Raw genomic sequence first — 22,640 nt, 5'->3', positions numbered from 1 at the left:
CTTCCGAAACACGGAGTGTCAGCCTTGTAAAAAAGTAATGTAATATAGGGCGGTTGCATACGTCACTGTAATGATGACGTCATAATAGGCCGTGTTCACACGCGTGTAATAATGACAGTGTTCTCCGGTATTTTATAATATGTGTAAGAAGATGATTGGGCCCTTCCGTGTTTTGTATAGTATTATGTATTTGATGTGCTTCTCTTTAAATTGGTTTAGTTTGGTTAGCTGTGTATTCTGAATTGTGGTGTGTGTCATTTCAATGTTTTTTTATGACATCATGCCTGTTTTAACAATATGCGTAGGAAGACGTGTTGTTTATGGAATTAAAAACTGTTTTTGAATTTTATTCTGTTGCATATTTTTTTAACTTACTGTGATCTGATGGCAAAGCTTGGGTTTATTTAACTAGTTCGTTACAAGACAGCTGCTATAGAATGTATTCTAAATTAATATTCTTATGGAACTAGAAAAATTTAAACAATACTACGCGCGATCCGGAAATCGAACTTGAAACCTCACGGGACCCGAGTGGTTGCGTGAATGTAATGTGATGTAGTGTACTACAAATCACATTACAGTTTAAATACTAATTTCATAATTAGTTCGTTTTACGAACACTTTAAGCGCTGCTGAGTTTTCATTAATTTAATTTTCAAACTAAGTTTTCGCGGCCGCCCTACATCATTAACCATTGTGTATAAAAGGCGTGATACTCGTATTTTGTATGTATGTATGTATGTACTTATGTATGTATGACATGTATGTATGTTTGTATGTATGTATATCGTCGCAATATTTAATTTGAGAACTGTCATCGTTCACTTCCGAGTGTAGTGATGAGCACATGTTGTTTTGTTTTGGTAATACAAATATGAATACAATACGCGATTGTTTTGATCGTATTCAGAGTATAGCGAGTAGTAAACAATTATTACTATTATTATTTGTTTACATAATATTGTGGATTTCCTTCCTAAATGCTACAGACTGGCGTTTGCATGTCATTCTGTAGTTTAAGCAATTAGTCAATAGTTAAACAATCAGTGATCTTACGGAACCCATTTTTTTAGTACTTTTTTGTAAACATGATTCTTTAGTTGTTCGTAGTTATTTTTATTATAACCTCATTATGTTAGTATTCATCTGCCTGAAGAAAACGTAATAAATCTATAACATTGTGTCAATTGATTAGTAATACTTATTTATTCATTTACAAAGCGTGATTTTGCCAGTAATTTATAGACTGAACTGAACTCTGGGCTTTTATTGAGAACTAGCTGACCCGCGCAACTTCGCTTGCGTCACATAAGAGAGAATGGGTCAAAATATTCCCCGTTTTTGTAACATTTTTCGTTGCTACTCCGCTCATATTGGTCGTAGCGTAATTAAATATAGCCTATAGCCTTCCTCGATAAATGGACTATCTAACACTGAAAGAATTTTTCAAATCGGACCAGTAGTTCCTGAGATTAGCGCGTTTAAACAAACAAACAAACTCTTCAGCTTTATAATATTAGTATAGATATTAATAGCATACCTAAGTTAGAAAAACTCAACAGTATGCTCGATCCGACAATCAAACCCGAGACCTTGTAATTAGCATTAACCCTTCGGACCAAGATGTAGTTCCAACCGTACTTTGTCTATCGTCAAAATCAGAGTCCTCATCAAAATGTCACCATCACAACTTCCATATGAGCTTGATCCGACAATAAAACGCGAGACCTTTGTTTTTAGCAGTTGTAAACACTACCGCCCCGACCACAGAGGTATTTAAACTGTATGTATCATGCTTAGCCTTTCTTCCAAGCTATGTTGGAGTCGGCTTCCAGTCTCACCGGATGCAGCTGAATATCAGTGTTTTACATGGAGCGACTGCCTATCTGACCTCCGCAACCCAGTTACCTGGGATAACACGATACCCTTCGGTAAGACTGGTTGTCAGACTTTCAAGCTTCTGACTACTGTTAACGACTGTCAAAGATTTTCGAAAATGACAGCCGGGACCCACAATTTAACGTGCCTTCCGAAACACGAAGGAACTCGATATGTATAAGATGGTAACCCATCCACAAATCAACCTCGGCAAGCATGGCTTAACCTCAGAGATCGATCCGCGCGGCTGTTGTTAACTAAGCCACGAGCTCCTGAGGTATTTAAACTGTACTTTGTCTAATTACCAAAATCATAGTCCTAGATCCCACCATCACCACTTCCACATCACTTGATACTCATCATTTACATAAGATCACACAATCACCTATCAAGAACTAATTAAATCCGTAATACGATTACAAAATGTGCTGTGAAAAACCCTTACTCCCACGAACGAAGATCCATTGTTGTACGAAGATGAAAGTGAGCATGATCATCGTCATGCAATAGTTCCTGATTGCATGATGAATTGGAACGGTGTTTTTATAGGTTATGTGGTGAAGATGTGTGGAAATTAAACGTGTTTGTTTTTCTAGGATTGTTATGTGGCGTTGTGCTTGTATGGGCTTTTTGTAGCTACGTAGATGTTGTTAGTATTTTTAGCTTTGGAGCTGCGTGGTAGATTGGGGCTTGAATTGTTTTATTACCAGAGTAGAAGTAAGTAAAGAAGTAGGTGAAAACAGCAGGGTTAATTGGTGTATTTGTTTTTTTATATTATTTAGAGTCTATCATCCTACTGATGGGAAAAGACTTCCTACATTTTTCTTCCGCTGTCCCTATTGTCTGATTCATATTAAAAAATATAATACATTACAATTGGTAAAAAAAAATAAAGCGGTGAATATTTTGAGACGTATTTTTAAGGCGATACTTTTCAACATACAATCCTGCTCAAAATAAATTGAGCATATGTATTTAATTTGTTTAAGATAATTATTAAGATTTGTTTTTTTCAATTGCGTTGAATGGTTTAATAAATCAATGAAAAAGAGTTGGGACGCTTTAAATAGTAGTACTACTAGAACTACTAGTTCTAAACTAGAAGCTTATACCCACAATTTTTCAGACACCACGCTAAATTATGATGCTCCTAAGTGCATCAAAATATTTTCAACAAAAACCCCACATAATTTGCTATTAAAACATCCCATAATCTTTCAGAATGATAGAGCTTAAGTCCGTTATCAATAAGTCCAAGTGATTTAGACTCACACTTTCACGGCGTAATCGTGAAGGCGTGTAATCATCGCAAGTCTGCAACAATGTTGCTAATCCTAGTTCAAGCGGTAGGATGCCTAGGTTGTAAGGAATGGGAGGAATTTTATAGGGATGGTGTTTATGTTTTCTAGTAGAGTAAGGGCTTTAGTAAGTTATTTAGGACATATTTTGTGGATATATTTTATGAAATAGATAAATTTTGAATTTATTTTCATTCGTTGTTTTGACTTTCTACCTTGTTAACGATGTTAAAAATTAATTATTATGTAGCATGAGAAATAATCAAGTTTACTAGAGAGATGCCAAATAGCCTGTGTTTGCTTACTGGTTTTCAACTATCTAAAATTATTGCAAAGATTAAGAGGTAAAAACGTTACAAACATAAAGACAAACAAACACACAGACATTCACATTTATAATATTAGTATGGTTTCTTTCATCTTACTACTGCGAAATTATCATCTGAAATGTAAATGAAATAGATGGCACTAAATAAGAATAAAATATACAAATAATATTAATTCTTACGACGTATTCTAAACACTTTAACATCTTCATACAAACAATATCCCTACTTAATTTTTATTCTTATTATAATAGTTCTCAATACTTTGACACTATAGCCCTAACAAATACCTAGCAACGAGGAAGTCGCCGTAACCCGATAGGTGTAAAGATCTAGACCAATTATTACACCACGTCCACTCTTGTTACTAACGCAATAAGGTTCAATTTTGCATAACATCACACTCTTTACTTAGATTCACTCGCCAAGTTTTATGCGGTCGTGTTAGATTTTATGTGGATAGGAATAAGGTTGATTTTGGCTTGTTTGGTGTTGGTTTGTTGTGGTAGGTTATGGCACGCGCTAAAAGCATATACTTGCTTTTACATATCGTTGGTGGTAAGTAGGGAGTGCCTCCCAGATTGATACGTGACTATGAAAGAAGCTTACTAATATTAAAATTGGGAAGGTTTGTAGGTATGAAAATTTGTTACTAAATCACGCTAAAACTGCTGAATGGATTTTGATTCAAATGTCGTTCATAGGTAGGTTAGAGCTTTGATCAGTACATAGACTGATTTTGTATATATTAGGATCCTTCAAAGTAGTCAGTAGTCATCCACACGGAATAATTATTTGTGCGATCCACAAATAACTGTTTCGGGTCTGGTTGTACTTTTCGTCCGTTGTTTGTACGTTTGTAAAAGTCCCCGCGACACGTGCAATTGTTCGTGCGGGAGTTGACTTTTATTATAAAAAAAAAACTCAAGTTTCCGAAAGTTGACTAAAACAGCGATTTGTAGGTCTTAAAAGTTTTGCTTTATTAAATTTAAATTATCTTAAGATTTGTGTGAGAATATGTTTCTGACCTCTATTTTGCTGTTTCCTGAATTCTAATTAGACATTGATTGATTGTACTCTGTGTATATGTGTAACATTACTTGATACTTTAAAATCATAATATATGAATATTTATCTCAAGGTATCTCTTCTCCTGGACAAGTATTAGTTAGCTTATCAAAAGGAAGTTTGACAGGTTTTGTCTATCTGTGAGTAGTGATGTGTCGCTGAATTGGCATTTTTAGACTGATCAAATAAACTTGTAGTGTCAGAATCATCGACAATTATTTCAAAGTACGTCTTGTCGTCCCTGTTCTTATAATATGCAATAAGTGTTATAGCAATTTGTTTCGGTAGTAGATGGTGACCATAACAATCACCAAATCGTATTTTTCTATTTGAAAACATTTATAAATACCTATGTAAACATTTAGGCAAACAAAGTCAAGATCCTATAAAAAAAAAATCGTCCGGAGAGAGTAAAAAATTAAATAAAAAAGTGGTTATCAGAAAATTTCTTAACTTAAATCGAAGCTTTCTCCATTATGCCATACCATACTACTTCGAACCTGGCCATGTCTTCAAAACCTTCAGTAATATACTTCCATTCATTTGCCATATTTCATCCAAATGAACGTTCCTAAAGCACAATGAGTAGCAGAATCATTAATTATCACATCAATCAATCAATCCATCCATCAATGATGAATTGATAACGGAACATCAATTTGTATTGAGTTATTGATTCAGTTTCAATTAGTTGGAAAATTCATTATATTCAGCTGTCTTTTCTGGTTTGTAGTGAGCTATTCCTCATACGAAGTTGTGTTGTTCAGTTATTTATAAATTAATTAAATATAGCCTATTACTAACTACTAGGCACTAGTCTCCAAAAGTATTTACGTCTTCCTCGCCGCTTAATCAGATGAAATGGGTCACAAATGCCTAATACAATAATAAATAGAAAAAATAAAAATATCAAATGCCTCTGTGGCGTGGTCGGGATGCACTAACTCATCTGTCGTGCAGAGGTCTTGGGTTCGAATTCCAGGTAGGTCAAAAAACCATTCTGATTTTTTGCCAAGTAATTCTTAGTGCATCTCTCTGGGTTGGGAAGTCGAGATTGTAGACTTACCTGCCTTGGAGAGTATGTAAAACTGTTAGTAAAACGGTTATTCGTCCTACTGGGCTATGAGAGTGAGGGAATAAAGACAACACATCTAAAAGTTCTTCACAGTTGGCTAGTTTCAATGAAACTGGCCGTAGCCAAATAGCGGCTAAAACATTAATACACGTAAAAAATCTTAACATTATAAACTTAAATTCCATCTCAGCCTTGTACATAATGTACATAAATAGGTAGTATGTTTGGAAAGGCTCGTTAAATGCTACGACATTAGCGCATTAGATTATACGACACCACGGTGGACATTCTCTTCTATTACAAGCGGCTGTTAAATACTTTGTTACTTGGACACCCTGGGATAATGAAAATATAATAGCCACGCTATTTAATAAGGAAAATTATATATACATACATAAATTACAACTGTTTTACCCGGTAGAGTTGTCTGAAAATACACCCACGTTTCACCATGAACATTGTAAGTCCCATGTAATAAGAAGCTAGCATTTTGTGATTGACCGGGCACGTTACTAAACTCCGGTCTACAAATAAGAAAAGACTAATAGTACTTTGCTCGACCCGGGAATCGAACCGAGGACCTCGTTGTCAGTGGACTTATCGCTAAGACCACCGAGACTAAACATAATTTATAAATAGTATACTAGCTTATTAGGATAATAGGGTGATTAGTGACTTTACAAAAAGTAATTAGGTCTTTAACTATACATATATTTATTGAATTTCATCAAAATACGCACAGCGGTTTGCCATGAAAGCGTGACAGGCAGTGTTATGTTTGCTTTTATAATGTTTATATAGTGATTAAAAGCGTGATCAAAACATATTTGTTTTGGACCCGGTTATGTTCTTAGTGCGTAATATAATATATAGGTATTATACTTCGGATAATATACTTCCTGCAATATTTCTTTTTTTTTGTTACCTAATCTTTCTTTTAAAATAATCCTAAATCATGGTATTGCTAAAAAAAAAAAATTATAACTGTTCAGTTGTCGGTTAATCTACAAAATTTTTCTCTGCCATAAAATATATGACATCATTTCTTACAATTTTCACGCAATTCAGAAACAAATTTGATTGGTGTTCACTTGTCGATACAGCTAGGAAATTGGCTTGCTATAACTCTGAAATGCATGAAACTACTTCTTTCAATTTCTAAACTATTCAAAAGCGATTGAAATACCGTCATGGTGCGTACCATTGTCGGTCCAGCTGATAATGCAACTGACATATATTTCGATGTCAAAGGTTTATTTTACATAACTCCGTACCAAATACTTGTAACGCATACTTTAGCCGTGGGTAAAGAAAAAAAACAAGCAAGTCCGAGTCGCGAACTAAGGGTTCCGTATAACGTAAAAGTTGTCACAACATTGTTGAAAGAAAATAAGCAGAAGTTTGCTTTTTTAAGCTGCATGTTATTGAAATACTATTTCGTATTTGTTTGCGTATACAGAAGTAGGTTTTGGAATCAGTATTTACCTTCTGCAATACATTTTTGAGTTATAATTTATTCCTGAACTACGAATCTTTGTGCTGTATGCCGTTGTTTCTTGCCAAAATTCATGTTTCCAGGTGATCGAAAGATTCTTAGAAATAAGTCAACTTAGAAGTTTGATATTCCCAACACTCCAAGTGATCATAGACCTGATTATCTACTATTAATTTCAATATCTTTTTGTGTTTAGATAAAGAGCCTTGACAGCCACACAAATATACAACAAAGTTATTGAAGAGTGCGGTTTTCTTCTTATAATTTACGGAACCCAAAAAACAATAAAAAGCTACGACAAAGACGAAAAACATTGCGCCCAGTACGCAACCTTTAGATTAATATCAGCTACTCAAGCCTCAAGGCTTCTCAATGTGCATTATTATCGTGTGAACAACATCACGTATAATTGTTTATTGTTCTATTTGTTCATGTGTTAAACAATCGGTTGGGAAATAGGAAACTTTGTGACCCTATGTCATGATTTAGGTGGTTTTTAAGACATTTAGACTGCCTCCGTGGCGTAGTGGTGGTCACCACGCCGCTAACGTTGCGTCGGGAGGTCGTGGGTTCGATTCGCATACGGAATAATTATTTGTGCGATCCACAAATAATTTCGGGTTTGGTTGTACTTTGTGTCCGTTCTTTGTTTGTTTGTTAAAGTCCCCGCGACACAAGTGTAGTGCGGGAGTTGACTTTTTTGAAAGTTAAGAAAAAGAACTTATACCGTGTTTATCATCGTCAGCCTAGCCCTTCTTCCAAATATGTTGGAGTCAGCGTCCAAATAGTTTTTACGGGTCTGGTTGTCTTTGCGTCCGTTGTTTGTATGTTTGTTAAAGTCCTCACGACACAAGAACAATTTTTAGTGAGGGACTTGTCTCTTTAGAATAGAAACATAATGTTTCAGTACAAATATCTTTGTTCGACAACAATAAATTGGCCATTACATGCAATCAATTATTTATGATTTGCTCCAAATGTTCAGGAAAGTATAAAAATAAGAAAAATGGAATTTGTATTTTCTAAACCGACGAAATCAAGCAATACATACATAATATCAAGCAGGTTGTACACGAAAGTGTAGACAGAGGTGTATGAAATACACCCGCGTTTCGTCATAAACAGTATTAGTTCTATGTAATAAGTGCCTATTGCCATATACCGGGCTCATTACCAAACTACGGACTACTATTGAGAATAATCTTATATAGGATATATTATTATCAATCATCAATGGGATTCTACAATTTGTAAACATGATATAATATCACGCCTTTTCCCGCAGAGACCGATACACGTCACTTGATACGATCCTTACAAACTTCTTTTGCTTCAGTCACATTCAAACATCTTGTAATACAGGACAGGTTAAGAGTACTACGCACATGGCTTTTTTGAAAGACATCACCAAAATAACCGAAACGCCCACTATAATTACACAGAAGTTGTTATATCGAAAAGTATAAAGTACCTTCAAATTCTCAACCTTGCACAATCAAAAAACATATTGCTAGCGAATTTGCGTAAGTTGTATAACAAATGTTAGTAATTTGTCGTATTGTGGCTCTATGTACAAGTTGGTACAACAATAGAACAGCCCTTATGACGAATGCCTTATACGGAGGAGCCTCGGCCTTAATGGTGGTGAGGGACAAGGTAGAAGAGGTAGCGGAAGCGATTTTAGAAGGCTTTTTTGATGTGAAGTGACTACAGCTTGCTTACATACCAGACTCAATAGAAAAACTCATTCTTACTTTCAGTTTTCAGTGTTTTAGCCTATCATACCTTTTTTGGATTGTAACCATTTGATTTGGCTGGCTTATCTTATTGACAAGCATAAAGACAAGCTTTTGCCCTAGAGGAAAAGAGGGTGGAAGGTTAAGCCTTGCTCCATTCCATTCTAGGCATTTTTATACTGGAGTTCTATCTGAAAAAAAATGTATTCATTTTGCAATATTATGAATTACAACTGTCTACTATATAAAAATAACCCCTATTTCAGGGATGGCAGAATTTTAAAAAAGCATTCAAATTTGCTTCTCACAATTCTTTGCCCATCTATCTATCATTCAATACACATCCGATCTAGGAACCATTTTACATACCAAACAAATCAGCTACCACAATACACCACTAACATAACAAGTCCACTCAAACCAATAAAACAGTCCATACAAGAAACAATAACTCTCATAACTTGTAACTTCATACATGTAGAGTGACCTCAGCGAGCCATATCTGTGAGGATGACACTTTTGAATAATAATACTTGCTGCACTTGTTTCGTAGTGCTTTATATGATTGGTTTAATAATAGTTTTGTAAGAAAGAAGACTTGCTTTTATGCTATTCAGGTGCTCTGGGCTCTGCCTACTCTAAGCAGAAGCCGATAACGAAAACTAACTAACTTCGCCTTTATTACGGTAATTTGATTTTTACTTTCATAGCTGGGGAGGTCTTCCCTTTACCTGAGAGGTGTTTATTCGTAAGTCTACTACGATCAACATAGACTTTTTCAAGAACTGCTTGAAAATTTTCAGGTATCCATGGTTCCGAAATATTTCTTTTCACTGTTGTTATCATAATCCGTGCATAACTTTAAAAAATATTGAGTGTTTATATTTGAATCCTCTCTCACCGCGATCAAATGTGTACCAATACCTTTCCGCTACCATTTCTCCTAATATTTTTTATTACAAACTTTAAACTTAGTTTCATTCGCAAAACGATTATGTCATGAAAATAAACCACAATCAAGTGGTAATCCCAAAACACGAACACAACGAACTCTAGTTCCTTTCCTCCTAAATGCAATAAACTCCTACACAGTTTCAAAAGTTTTTTGACCAGGCAAGGCCAATTCACATTACTTGTACCGTTAGCAAAACAAGACGCGATGAAATTATGTCGAATTATTTCTGAACTCTGTAGTACGTGGCTAAAGGTATACTGGATTGTTATTTTGAGTTAAATATATGTGAGATATTTGCGGGGTAACGAGATTAAAAGCATGTGAAGAAATAATTCGTCGTGAGAGAGTTTACGAAAGTGTAGCTTGGTATGTGAATTAATTTTGATGGGAATTCCAAGCTGGTTTTAGCAGGCAAAGTTGCCAATAATGTTGCGTTTTTTGTTTTTTTTTGTTTTCTTTACTAGAAACATTTACATCTACGAAATAAATAAAATTGTTTGTCTATCGTTTAGATTCCCAACCTTTTGTACTATACTAGCACCCCTTCTACAAAATAACTACATAAATTTTATACCTCATGTTATTCACTTTATATCTTTGGACCCCCACAAAAAGCTCCATTGGCCATTAGGGGGAGGTATTGACCCGTTGGAAACGTATGGTCTTCCTTAATTTTGTCTACGAATTGCAGAAACGACTGCACCAACTTAAATGCAGTTTCCACAATTGTATTCATGACAGTCTCTTAAATCATGTTTCATACAGATAGGCCTAGAGGCTTTTTTGACGTGTTTCAAGTGTGTGAAGCCGCAAAGGTCATCTAGTATTCAAAAATCTTAAGACAATTAGTGCTTACTAAAATTTTATTTTAAACTGAGCCTCTTAATTTTGATTGATGTTATATTAAATCTGAAAAATTGCCAACTAATATTAAAATAAACCTTCTTTTAATTTTATTTCAACTAATTATATAGTATCGAGTTTCTTATATTGTGAAACGGTTGCGAAACTAATTAATCTTGTAAAACATAGGTTTCAGTTATACATATTCATGAGAATATGATATTTGGTAGTAATTATTTTGACTGCCTTTGTCTCAGTGTGTTATGTATACGACCGCTGATTACAAGGTCTGGGGTTTGATTCTTGGGTCGGACTAAAGTAAATTATAGACTATCATTATGGAATATTCTTAATAATAGCTTGGATTTGGTAACTTGCCTATTTCTAGAGTCTCCCTCTATTACATAGGACTGATTATAAGTGGCGTTCTATGATCTCTCCCTTCCCGTATGGGAAGAAGGTGTAATTACATGTACATATGTATGTGTCTGTTATATTGTAAAAGCGATTAAGTACGCGAAACACTTCTTACTACATCTTGTCTCTTTCATCTCATCAACAGATGCGATGTTTTACATAAAAAATAATATAACTAGTATTATTTAATATCTGGGTGTAATCTTTACAAAAAGATTTGTGAATTAAGTGACAAAAACATTGGTAAAAAACGTTTCAATGTCAATGTAAGGCGGAGTACATACAAACAGCTGTCAAATGAAGTATGACAGATGTGACATGATCTTGAATGTAATTATCATACAAACATACATAAATACATGCGTACATACAATCACGCCCTTATCCCATAGAGGAAGACACAAACCAAAGAATGTCACTTGCTATGAACTTAACAAATATAATTATCCACAGATGGAATATTTTAAATTAACGCTCGATAGTTTTTATTGTTTGCCTCCGTGGCGCAGTGGTTTAGGTCGCCACGCCGATATTCATACTTTGACTAAATCCACGTGATGTTGTAAAATAACAATATTTCGTCTGTTCGTCCCAAAGAATAACAATATTCTTTGAGTATGAAAGGTACGATAATTTAAAATTAACTACAAAATTTTATTTTTAACTAGCTGACCCGCGCAACTTCGCTTGCGTCACATAAGAGAGAATGGGTCGAAATGTTCCCCGTTTTTGTAACATTTTTTACTGCTGCTCTGCTCCTATTGGTTGTAGCGTGATAATATGTAGCCTAAAGCCTTCCTCGATAAATGGGCTATCTAACACCGAAATATTTTTTCAAATTGGACCAGTAGTTCCTGAGATTTGCGCTTTCAAACAAACAAACAATCTCTTCAACTTTAAAATCTTAGTATAGAATATTGAAATGACGACTTAATTTCCGGATTGTTGGTTATTCAAAATATACAAAAATGTAACGAACGTTGTAAAACCACGGTTGTAATTCCCACACCTTTGACCCCACACGTGATGTTATGTAATTAGCCATCTAAAGTTGTATAGTTGTATACATTGGTTGTAGTCCGTGTGTATCGAGCCTTATAAACTCCTGCGCATGTATTTGTGTCAGTGACTCATTCAGATCTTATTTATAAAGGTCCCATAGTTTTTGTGTTACAAATATTTCTGCTTGTTGTAAAAAATATCGCTTGTCATAATAAGTTAGTTATTAATGGTCCTTGATATTAAGATAGATGAGTACCTACAGGTACTTATGGAGTTATAACTTGGTGTTAGTTGGTCTACATAGTATCGTGCTTGAAAACCGAATTCCATAAAATATATCCCATATACTCGTAGTACGGGGCAAGTATTGCTTAAGGAAACAAAGTTTATAATTATTTATTTTCTTCCTACAATATTTCGGAACTAATTCGGTTTTAGCATGAAACACAACATTTCATCTCACATTTATAGAGATTGAATAAGAAACTACGCCTGCTCATTTTTCTAACCGTAATAGGCCAGTAACTTAATTGAATTAATGACTTAGTTTACCCATCAATGCACAATTTATGACAAAATTAAATATTTAAAATACTTTTATTTAAACCGCCATCTAATAGGTGGTTAAACCTTAAACCCCGGGAATAGAACCCAGTGCCCTCACAATCAGTAATCGTACACTCGACCGCTAGACTCATAGTTATCTACTTTATACATCAAGAGAAATTAAGTAATTTGGTAGTTTCCTCTCCGTGTTACATGCAGGATGTAATACCGTTACGGTACGATACGGTATTACATTCACTTTATATGCTTATGTATCTAATAATAACCTTTTTATTAGTGGTACTATGTTAGTTGTTAAATAAATTATCATTGATTTTATCAATTAAAACCTTTTTAGTGGTATCAATTTTAGTGTTACTTTGTTAGAACTGATTTAGTATGTTTATACTGCCAATGATTTTATTGATTTAAATCTAAATATCTAGACTTTGACTGCGTTCGTGGTCTCAAGCGTCGTATATGTTGCTGGAAGACTGGTTACACCAACTGGTCCACAAAAAGCAAAATCTTTATTTTACATTGGTGCGACCAGCTGGTGTAACAATGAATGCTGATCACGAAGTCGGAACTATTGGACTTTTCATAAGTCTATTAGATTATTATCAATGGCAATAGAATAATCTATTATGACGGACTACCTATGTTATCAGAGTATAATACTCTGATAATATTCATTTTTAAATCCGTAGTAAAAATCTTTTTAAAAAGAATAATGGCAGTGGCGTCTTATTAATGTCAGGAATTCCTCCAAAAGGTACCTATAGTAGTTTTGAATATTATTTTCTAGAAGCGATCACAAAACATTTCAAAAGATACGAGTCTCCCCTCATCTTAAGAGATATCCACGTGTGGTATTATTTAGTTTTATTCTATAGAATATCATCTATAATAAGACCCCCCTTATTCAAGTTACTGACATCAATTTCCATAAGAATTGAAACCATATCCTATAAAAGAAAAGGGGTGCAGTCATACACCACGTAGATAACCCCAATTCCCACACATAAAAAGAGCGATTTTCATTACGACATTGTTTATGGCAGGACCTTTAACACGTGTGTTTCAATAGAAGGCTTTATGACGTCCCAGTTCCTTGACCTCTTTGTCCTATTTATGTAATGCGCTTTTTGTTTAGAATCAAAGTGTCAATCAAATAGTTTAAAACTTTTTGTTGGTACCAGGAGCGGTGGAGTTTCAAAGAGGTATTATTTAATAGGGGTATTAGAAGACACGTGTTTTTATTGCTATGTGTGTGTTCTGGCAGGTTTTTATTTTTCTTTTTTTGTAATTCGATATTTGAATTCATGATTATCGTATAACTAAAATGTTTAATGCATTTTTTTTTTAATCAGGGTATCTCAGCTGACACCGTTTTGAAAGCCACTATGCTGTACATTATTTCCTCCCCTAGATTATAGTGATTAACACTTTACGTCAAAGCAGCAATGTACTGAATAGTGATTATCAATTTGAACACTAGTTGTCAACGTAATACGTGATACGTGTGCTGGTCTTTTATACCCAACCAATCAATATAATGTACGTAGTAAAAAATTAATTGGGCCACGGTGGGAAACTAATTTGACTATTGAAGATTTTTTCAGTAGTTCCCAATATGGCCCTTTTTTCAATATACATATATTTCACTTTGTCCGTCCTGAGTATCGAACTATGTGATCAGCAATCTACGAAAGCACTAAAAGTATAAACAAAACAACCAATATTTCCACCAAAATATCCTAAAAATCACTTTAAAAAATATAATAGGTGGTAAATCGTGACGTAACTCCTCCGGCGGTCGTGGCCTGAGCGAATTCTTTACCGAACCACCTTCCTAATTTGGAGATACCGGCGCAGTTCGTTCACACAGCTAGCCACAGTTTGCATGTTTTTAGCCTGGATTTTTAGACCGATATTTAGGTGTAGGTAAACCTAGTTTAAGGTAAAACTAGATATTGGTTTTCAAGGATAAATGTAGAGAGGGATAGACTATTGACTGATGCTTAATTTTCAAATGAAACTGAAAAAACGGCCTGATGTTCGTGTAATGCTCAGTTGACATAATTTATTGTTGAAATCCTATTAAATTCGGTTGATTTATCTCAAATATCTATAAGAATAATCCAACCTACATTTTTGTTTATTTAGGAAGACAATAAGTATACAGTTAACATAAAACAGTTTTAATTTTGATATCCAATTTGTTCGTAAACACAAAGAGATTAAAAGCACCCGTGACCGTCATCTTTCATACTCCATCTCTTTCCTTCCCAGCCTTTCATAATAGAATAGAAAAGGACAACAGTTATCCTATAAGGAAAGCTTAATATCAATTGATTTACTATCCGCAGGCGATAAATCTCGTTCGATTTATGTCGAAGCAATATTAATGATTATAGAAACATCCATACCGTAGTATTATTACGAACTGGGAGTAAATTAAATCTAGGCATACAATAGTGTGCTGGAAATAGGGTTGCCAGGTTGAAATCGTCGGTTCCCAATATTTATTGTCATTTTTCCCTATAGGGGTAGGCAGAGACCAGATATCACTGCGTAGGATCCCTAACTTCCCTAGTTTCATTCACATTAATACATCTTATCATACAGGTCCGCCGATGACAACTAGGGGTCGGTATCGTCTTCTTGGGAATCATTCTTCCACTTAATGATCTAGATGCTCCCTTCCTATGATAATTCAATTAAAAAACCGTAGCACAATTAACGTAAAAAAATGAAAAAAAAACATGGATTTTCGGGGTCTTACAGAATAAATTGCCTTATTTACTAAATTACGTAAAAAAGCACCCACCTCGGGAGCTGAAACCCGGGCAAGGTCTATCTATTTTTCACTGAGTAAAGGGCAGATATCCCGGAAAATTCCGGCATTCCCGGTCTTTTAACAACCCTAGTTTGAGTCCTAAGTCAGAGTAAATTATTCCCCTCGTTCGATAGTAAATTAATTTTGAATGAATTTACGGGTTCCTTGAGTTATTGAGGAAGGTATTTGAGTAATTATCTTATTTAGCTCTTATTATATGGCTTATTACCAGCATAGTTTCCGATCCTGTGGGATCTCTGGGATAAAAATCTTTGTACAAAATTTTATCCAAATCGATTCAGGTGTTTAAGAATGAAAAAGAAACAAACAAACAGAGAGACGGAATTACTTTCCCATTTATTATATTAGAAGGAATTAAGTGGTATATATAATAGTATTTGAATATGCAGTTAAAAACACTTCGAAATTGTTATATAGGGAGTTGTGTAAAGAGAGATGTTTTCTTCTTGTTAATAGATATTTAGTAAAGGCAATCCTATGATTAGTTTCTAAGTCCAACAAGACGTGCAACAATAAATACACGTCGGATATAGTTTATAATCAGTTATAATTTAATATTAAAAGGAAATTAACGCATTAAGTAGCAACAGTTAATGGATATTTTCCTTTGCAATCGAACGTTCGCTTCAAGTGAATGTATGAAAGAAATGATTAAAGATTATCATCCGTAATAAGAAAGTGGTCTTCTTTAAAACAAACTATTTGGGGTTAAAACACAGCTTATGAATAGGTCTCATAACCTCTTTGCTATAAAGTGTCATTATGTCTGTTAGGCTATCTGATAGTTATCCAGAATTAATGAAAAAAAACAGGCCTGAATATTATAAATGCGAAGGTTTGAATATTAGTTATGGCAGAAATGCGAAGTTCCTTAACCCGGTATTGCCAGCGTGGCAGACCTTAGGGCTGGCCCGGCCTTACCTCGTTTCGAGATGAGTCCCTTGCTTAGCCTATGACAGCACGAGTTTCAATTCTTAAAGAAATGCTGGCTTTTGTACATAACCTGTACCAGTGTCCACGTGGAAGAAGTCGTGAGCAAGACCAAGTTATTTTATAACTGTAAATATAATACCAAAAAAACGCGCTCAGTAATCCCTTAAATTCGAATTAGATAACTCAGTGTTATCTGATCAGAAATTAATTACTTTTAAACAACACAAAAACTATTGTTACGTTAGCATTTATTAAAAAAAAATGGAGCACGGTACCTAAAACCTGGTGATGCAAGACGGCAAACTTGTATTTGCGGTCCAAAAACTTGTAGAACAAGTTTTTAATCTACTATAGTAAAGATTTAAAGTTCAATTCTTCATTCAAATTGATTTTGACAGGTGTATTAATAAATTTGTTTTATTTTCAACCATGAGTTGTCATACTTCTATTGTGTAAAGGAATTCAAATCTTATTACTCACGACAGAAGGTTTTATTTTCCTTGTTTATAGTTATTTATCGTATGAACAGGTGTCTTGGCTGTTCATCGAGTTTTGATTAGTGGGGACATCGACTTATTTTTTTCAAAGTCTCCTTTAAATTGATGATTTCGATTGAGACGTGATAGTTTTTGTATAAAATATTATTAGTAGGTGTTAGTATTTGGATTTTGAGCATCCGTGATTGATTTTTTAGGCTTTTTGTATTCACTAGACATGTCTGGGGATTTGTAATTGAAAATTTGATGTAAAAACGAATCTAATAGGATGCAGGACAACGATCTTCAGGCATAGGTAATGGCTAAGATTGGCTAAAATGAATTGAGGAATCCATTTTAAAAGGTTACTCAGGCATTTTTAAGTTATTTTCTGGTAATAATAATTAGTTACAAATTATTTTCCACGTTATATACGGGTTGAATGATTAAGTTCTTTACTACATCTCTTCCGAGAACGATCTTACTAACGATAATCATTTGCTAACAATTTTCCTCGTATTTGTTACTCAGACAACGATATTATGTTATTTCCAAATCTATGCTTATTTTTAGATACCAAACTCGGTCGATCTTACAAATACTATGAGGAATTTCAGTCTGGCATAGTACGGGAAACTACACTACGTGAAACTTTGTTGTTTTGAAGCTTGACTACATTAGATCCAAAATTAGCCAATGCAATTATAATTTAGATAAAAAAAACCCATCCCATTTCCCAATCCAGGATGTGTATACTATCATTAAAACTTGTTGAGTCATTCATTACGTGTATCTCTGAGTTTTTGTGTGAACATACAACAATGGCTGTTGTGTCAGACTTATATCTAATATTTATATTTATGTTGCATTTAGATGCTGTGGTTAAAACGACCTTGTGACCCATACAATTTAAGCGTTTTTTGAGAAGTATTATTGAATTTAGCTCTGGTTTCAAAATAATGGCTTGTTACTCAGGTGAAAATTTGACCCTAGTTTTTTATAAATTTCCTGTCATTTTTTATAGGATCGTCTGTCTGACACGGATCCATCAGTCGTGAAACTGACTTTTAGTTTTGAAATGAAGGATATTTGATTGGTCCCTAATTCGGCGTTTTTGTTTGATCTAAGTTTTTTTGTGGCCTCTCTATGTATATGTACATAGTCCTACCCAAGTTTGATTCTGGAGTCGTTCAGGTTTAAAGTGAACAATACCCAGTAGATAGAATTTTAGTACTTTATTGGGTTCTTAAAATACAACGATTCTTTTTATTATCTCTTTCTATGTTTAGTTATTTGTTTTCAGAAAAAAAATACGTTGAACGTTTTATCTCGAAGTACATTTTCAATCTTTTATATGTAGACTAATTAACGTAATAATATACTTTCTTTTTAACCCATGACTGTCCCCTGTTGGGCAAGGGTCTCTTTTCGAATTGAATGAGGAGTTAGGTGAGGTAGCGGGGACCTTGCATGCCCTCAAGAAATGAAATAACATTAGCGTCATAAAAAACCTTATAGCCACAATACATTACCACATGAATTATGTAAAACAAGTGCACTTGATCGACCGATCATGGTTCATTGAGACGTTTCTTTGAGTCCATTGTTTAGTTACAATATTAGTAATAGTGTAGGAAAACCTAGGGAACTATAGTTAGTAATAATACGACTATTGTCTCGGAATAGTATCGGACAATCTCACGTGTTGCAATACAAGTTTATGTTTCTGTTGAAGAAACATTTGATTGAAGAGAATTTGAATCTATATATATGTGTACATACATACCATACATAATATCAAGTCTGAAAATTCAAGTCAATTCCTGAAGGTGAAGGCAGATGTGTGTGAAATATACCTATTTTGCCATTAACGATGTTAGTCTAAAAATATAAATTAGAAAAGACTTTGCACAAGTCGGTAATTCAACATGCTACCTTGTGATCAACATGGACACCCAAGGCATTTGCATTATCCTATCTCACAAAAATAACGCTAAAATTTCATATTACGGCTCTAACAAAGTTATCTTTTATCACCTGCAACTTCTGCACGTCAATCTCAAGGTAATAAGGATTAAAGTTTAGGTGCTGAAAACATGCCTGCTGAAAAAAAAGATGATGGAAGAAGAATACCAACTTTTGCAGAATAGAGGAAAATTTAATATGCGGTTCCAAAATATCACAATTTAATCCATTGCTGTCCCACTGCAGAGCAAGGGTCTCCTCCCATAATGAGGGAGGGATTAGGCCCTGTGTCCACAATCATAATAATTACAGTATTTGTATGTCTCACACCTGTCTTCTCTATAAGAAACAACAAGGAATATATTATATAGTTTCTTCACCGACACATACAATTTTGCCATCTGTGTTCGTCCGCTATCTGCGTGTGAACATCATTTATAAACTTTTGTCCAGCCTGCCTAGTTGCCGATGGGAAACACCTTTTATATGGAGATTGGCTAGAAAATTGTACCTTTGGCCACCATTGGCGGATATTTTGCAATTAATACTATAGGAAAATTGTCGGTTTAGAAGAAAAACTGCGGGAATATTTAGTCCCTGGGCTTGTTTTGAAACATTGTTAGAAACAATGTGAACAAAGGGTGGGTCAGATAGGTGTGATGAAGACGTTGACTTGAGTAGAAAAAAACGTTTGTACTGTCCCATGTTTTGTTCCGGGATCGAGTTTATATAATGGCTATTTATACCTACTGTCCCAGGTTTAGAACCGGGTTTAGAACCGGGTTTCGGGTTTCTAAAGTGGTTTTCTTGCAGTAAAAAGAATTTTCACTACGAGTTAAATGCTTCTAAAATTTTTCATTGCCGCAGTCAAAATAGTTTGATATTACTATATTAGGGTTATGATAAATGTGTGAAGTACATCATTCGTCATTTTTATTTTCTCTCTCTCTCTCTCTCTCTCTCTCGTACTTTACAGGTCTTGTAGTTTACAGGTTTTATGAACGATTTATTGCATAGACACATTCCTATATGTAGTCCTTTTGATTATGATTTAGTTCTTAAGCTTGTTAAGGCCCGAGTATAGTCGTAATATTTAACCACATACATATTTATAAACTACAAAATTAGAATATTTACTTATAAATAATGCAGAGTTGTCACATCTTTTATTTTTTTGCACTACTCTACTTTTAGGGTTTCGTACCCAAAGGGTAAAAACGTAGCCCCATTACTAAGGCTTCGCTGTCTGTCCGTCGGTCACTAAGCTGTATTTCATAAACCGTAACAGCTAGGAAGCTGAAATTTTCGCAAATTACGTATTTCCGTTGCCACTAACAAAGACGACAAAAGGCGGGTCCTCATACAACAAACGTGTTTATTTCCGATGTTTTTTTAGTATTGAACCCTTTTTACGCTAGTGCGCCTCGCACTTGGCCGGTTTTGACCAGTCTTAGGTAAAATAAAAGGACTAACCAGGCCAACTATATAAATGGCTCAGTAATAAATATACATCGTGGTAAAAAGCAGAACGTTTCTGTTATATGACATCGCGAGACTTAGTTAATTACGCTCACGCAACTAATTGATTCCCCATATGATTTGTTCGCATTCCGGTTAAGGCTGTATTCTTTATATTTGTTTATCGCTTTGGCGAAAAAGAAGAGGGTTTTTATTGTTGAATGGATTACACTCAGGGCCACCCATCACTGAAATTACCGTTTTGTAGTATTTGATCTGAACGTCTGTGTGTTTCGGAGGGCACGCTAAAAGATATTTATTTGTCTATATCATTAGTAGTTAAATCATGAAATGACTTTGGTAGTGGGTATCATTTGCATTAGATGATCACAGGCCAATGCTGATGATGAGGAAGACCTCTACCATCCTACGAATATTATGGGTATTTTATACTCTTTCCCGCAGAAACTACTGTTCGGATTTGATAGATTTTGGCATACAATGTAAATCAGAATTCACACAAATACATTATAGTTGATCCGAGCTATAAATTACTTTATAGAAAAGATAAATAAGTTTAATAAATATTATTACACATTCGCGAACAGAAATAAGCGAGAAAATCAACGCTATCGAATGTCGTTCACATCTGAATAGGCCTCTAAACTTATCAAATGACGTAATTAAATAGTTCGAGATGCCATTAATATTTATGTAATAAATAGTTAGTTAGTATCGGGTCTAAGTTCAAGTATTTGTTGGTATTTGCTAACGTGCGGCGCGTTTGATCGTTGCGTGGTTCACTGCAGCTACTGGCTACTGTATGAAACTTGATTAGACTCTGTTTATGGTCATGTTACGCCATGTCTTAAGTAATATGGTGGTTCGTTTGCTTTCGTTTTTATTTTTCCGCTTGGAAATATGTGGTTTCTTCTTTTACCTCAAAGTTTAATCAGGATAAAATAAACTGTTCGTTTATTTAGATTCGTGTTGAATTTTGTTGTTTAGGGTGTATTCATTTGATTTGCTTAAAGAATTAGGGTATCTTGTTTGGGAAAAAGTTATTTTAGGAATGTTTTTCAAACTTTGATAGGTGTAGAGCATTAAGACATTTTAGCTGTATCTAACTCTTGTCTTTTGTATTGTTCCAGGTGGCGGGATCAACATCAATGGCCTGACAACATGTTCAGAACGGCGTCAGTCGAGGGCTCCGGGCCGAGGACGCCGCCGGCCTACGCCCCGCACCCCCCTTACGTCCCACCCCGTTTCTTCCCGCCCCGGATCCGGCCGCCACCCCCCCAGTACTGCTTCGACGCGGCCAGGTTCGCCTGTGACGCTTCGAAACCTCGCTACCTTGACGTGGAAAGGGAACGGCTAGTCACAAGATGGCTGGCAGAAGCAAACGAGGCTTTAGTTCGCCGTGATAGGCCTCCGCGCTATAAGCCGAGGAGCAGTGAAAGACGGCCGGATTACCTGGAGCGAAGACCTAACGCTCCCGAATGGGCTGATAACTTTCTTCTCGGAAGAAGGAACGGGTCTGTCGAACCTGAAGACGATAGCAGTGAAGTGATGACTCTGAAAGAGTTTGTGGATAAGTTTTCTCTGCCCCGTGTGGTGAAGTTTGAGGGTGAGGATAGGCCAGTGCTTCTTTACCGAGTGCTCGAGGCGCACAGGAGAGTGGAGGCGGTGCCGTTGTCAGGCAAGAAGGGCAAGCTCGTCGGAAAGCCGCTGTATATCCCGGATTCTTATGATGGTGAGTCAGAATTTCTTTTATCCTTTATTGACTAGATTTGGTGGATCGGATGGTTGTAAAGAAATCTAGCCGCGTAATGTTTCTTGTGTGGTAGGTAGGTATAGAAGGCCATAAAATGAACCGACCCTTAAACAGCTACGTAAGTGGTCATTCACAGAGCTTTTGGTACTAGAATACTCTAGTCCACCTAAAAGAGAGATTTTGGGAGAACATATCTGGTGTAAGATATAGAGAACTTACAATAAAACACTTCTCTTATGATTCATCAAATACATCTTTAATTAAAGTTCCAATTGTTTTTCTTCACAAAATTTCTCTTTAAGTGCAGATAAGAGACATACAACGCGGAAGACACAATCTAAAGTGCTGCAATGTAAAGACGTTTGAAAGGCTTCACTCTGAACTAATCAATGTATTAGCTAATATTAAACAATGGATATAATTGACAATGCTTGTTCTAAGTGACCGGGCAAGTTATGTAATGGACGTTTTGCAACAAAAATTGATGAACATTTTCGAGGTGTATGATTTTTTTTGTTTAATTATTACTCTT

General features: G+C 35.1%; 1 protein-coding gene across 1 annotated transcript in view; it reads left to right on the top strand.

The window, feature by feature from the left end:
• Positions 1-22,640, top strand: part of B4 (imaginal disc development protein B4) — a 140,082-nt gene that overhangs the window by 33,343 nt on the left and 84,099 nt on the right. The window contains exon 2 of the mRNA XM_076129689.1: positions 21,486-22,087. Coding sequence (XP_075985804.1) covers positions 21,517-22,087 — 571 coding nt within the window. The 5' untranslated portion in view covers positions 21,486-21,516. The remainder of the gene's footprint in view (positions 1-21,485; positions 22,088-22,640) is intronic.

Source organism: Anticarsia gemmatalis, chromosome 22 (assembly GCF_050436995.1).
Source record: "Anticarsia gemmatalis isolate Benzon Research Colony breed Stoneville strain chromosome 22, ilAntGemm2 primary, whole genome shotgun sequence".
Lineage (NCBI taxonomy): Eukaryota > Metazoa > Arthropoda > Insecta > Lepidoptera > Erebidae > Anticarsia > Anticarsia gemmatalis.
This window is presented reverse-complemented; position numbering and strand designations above follow the sequence as displayed.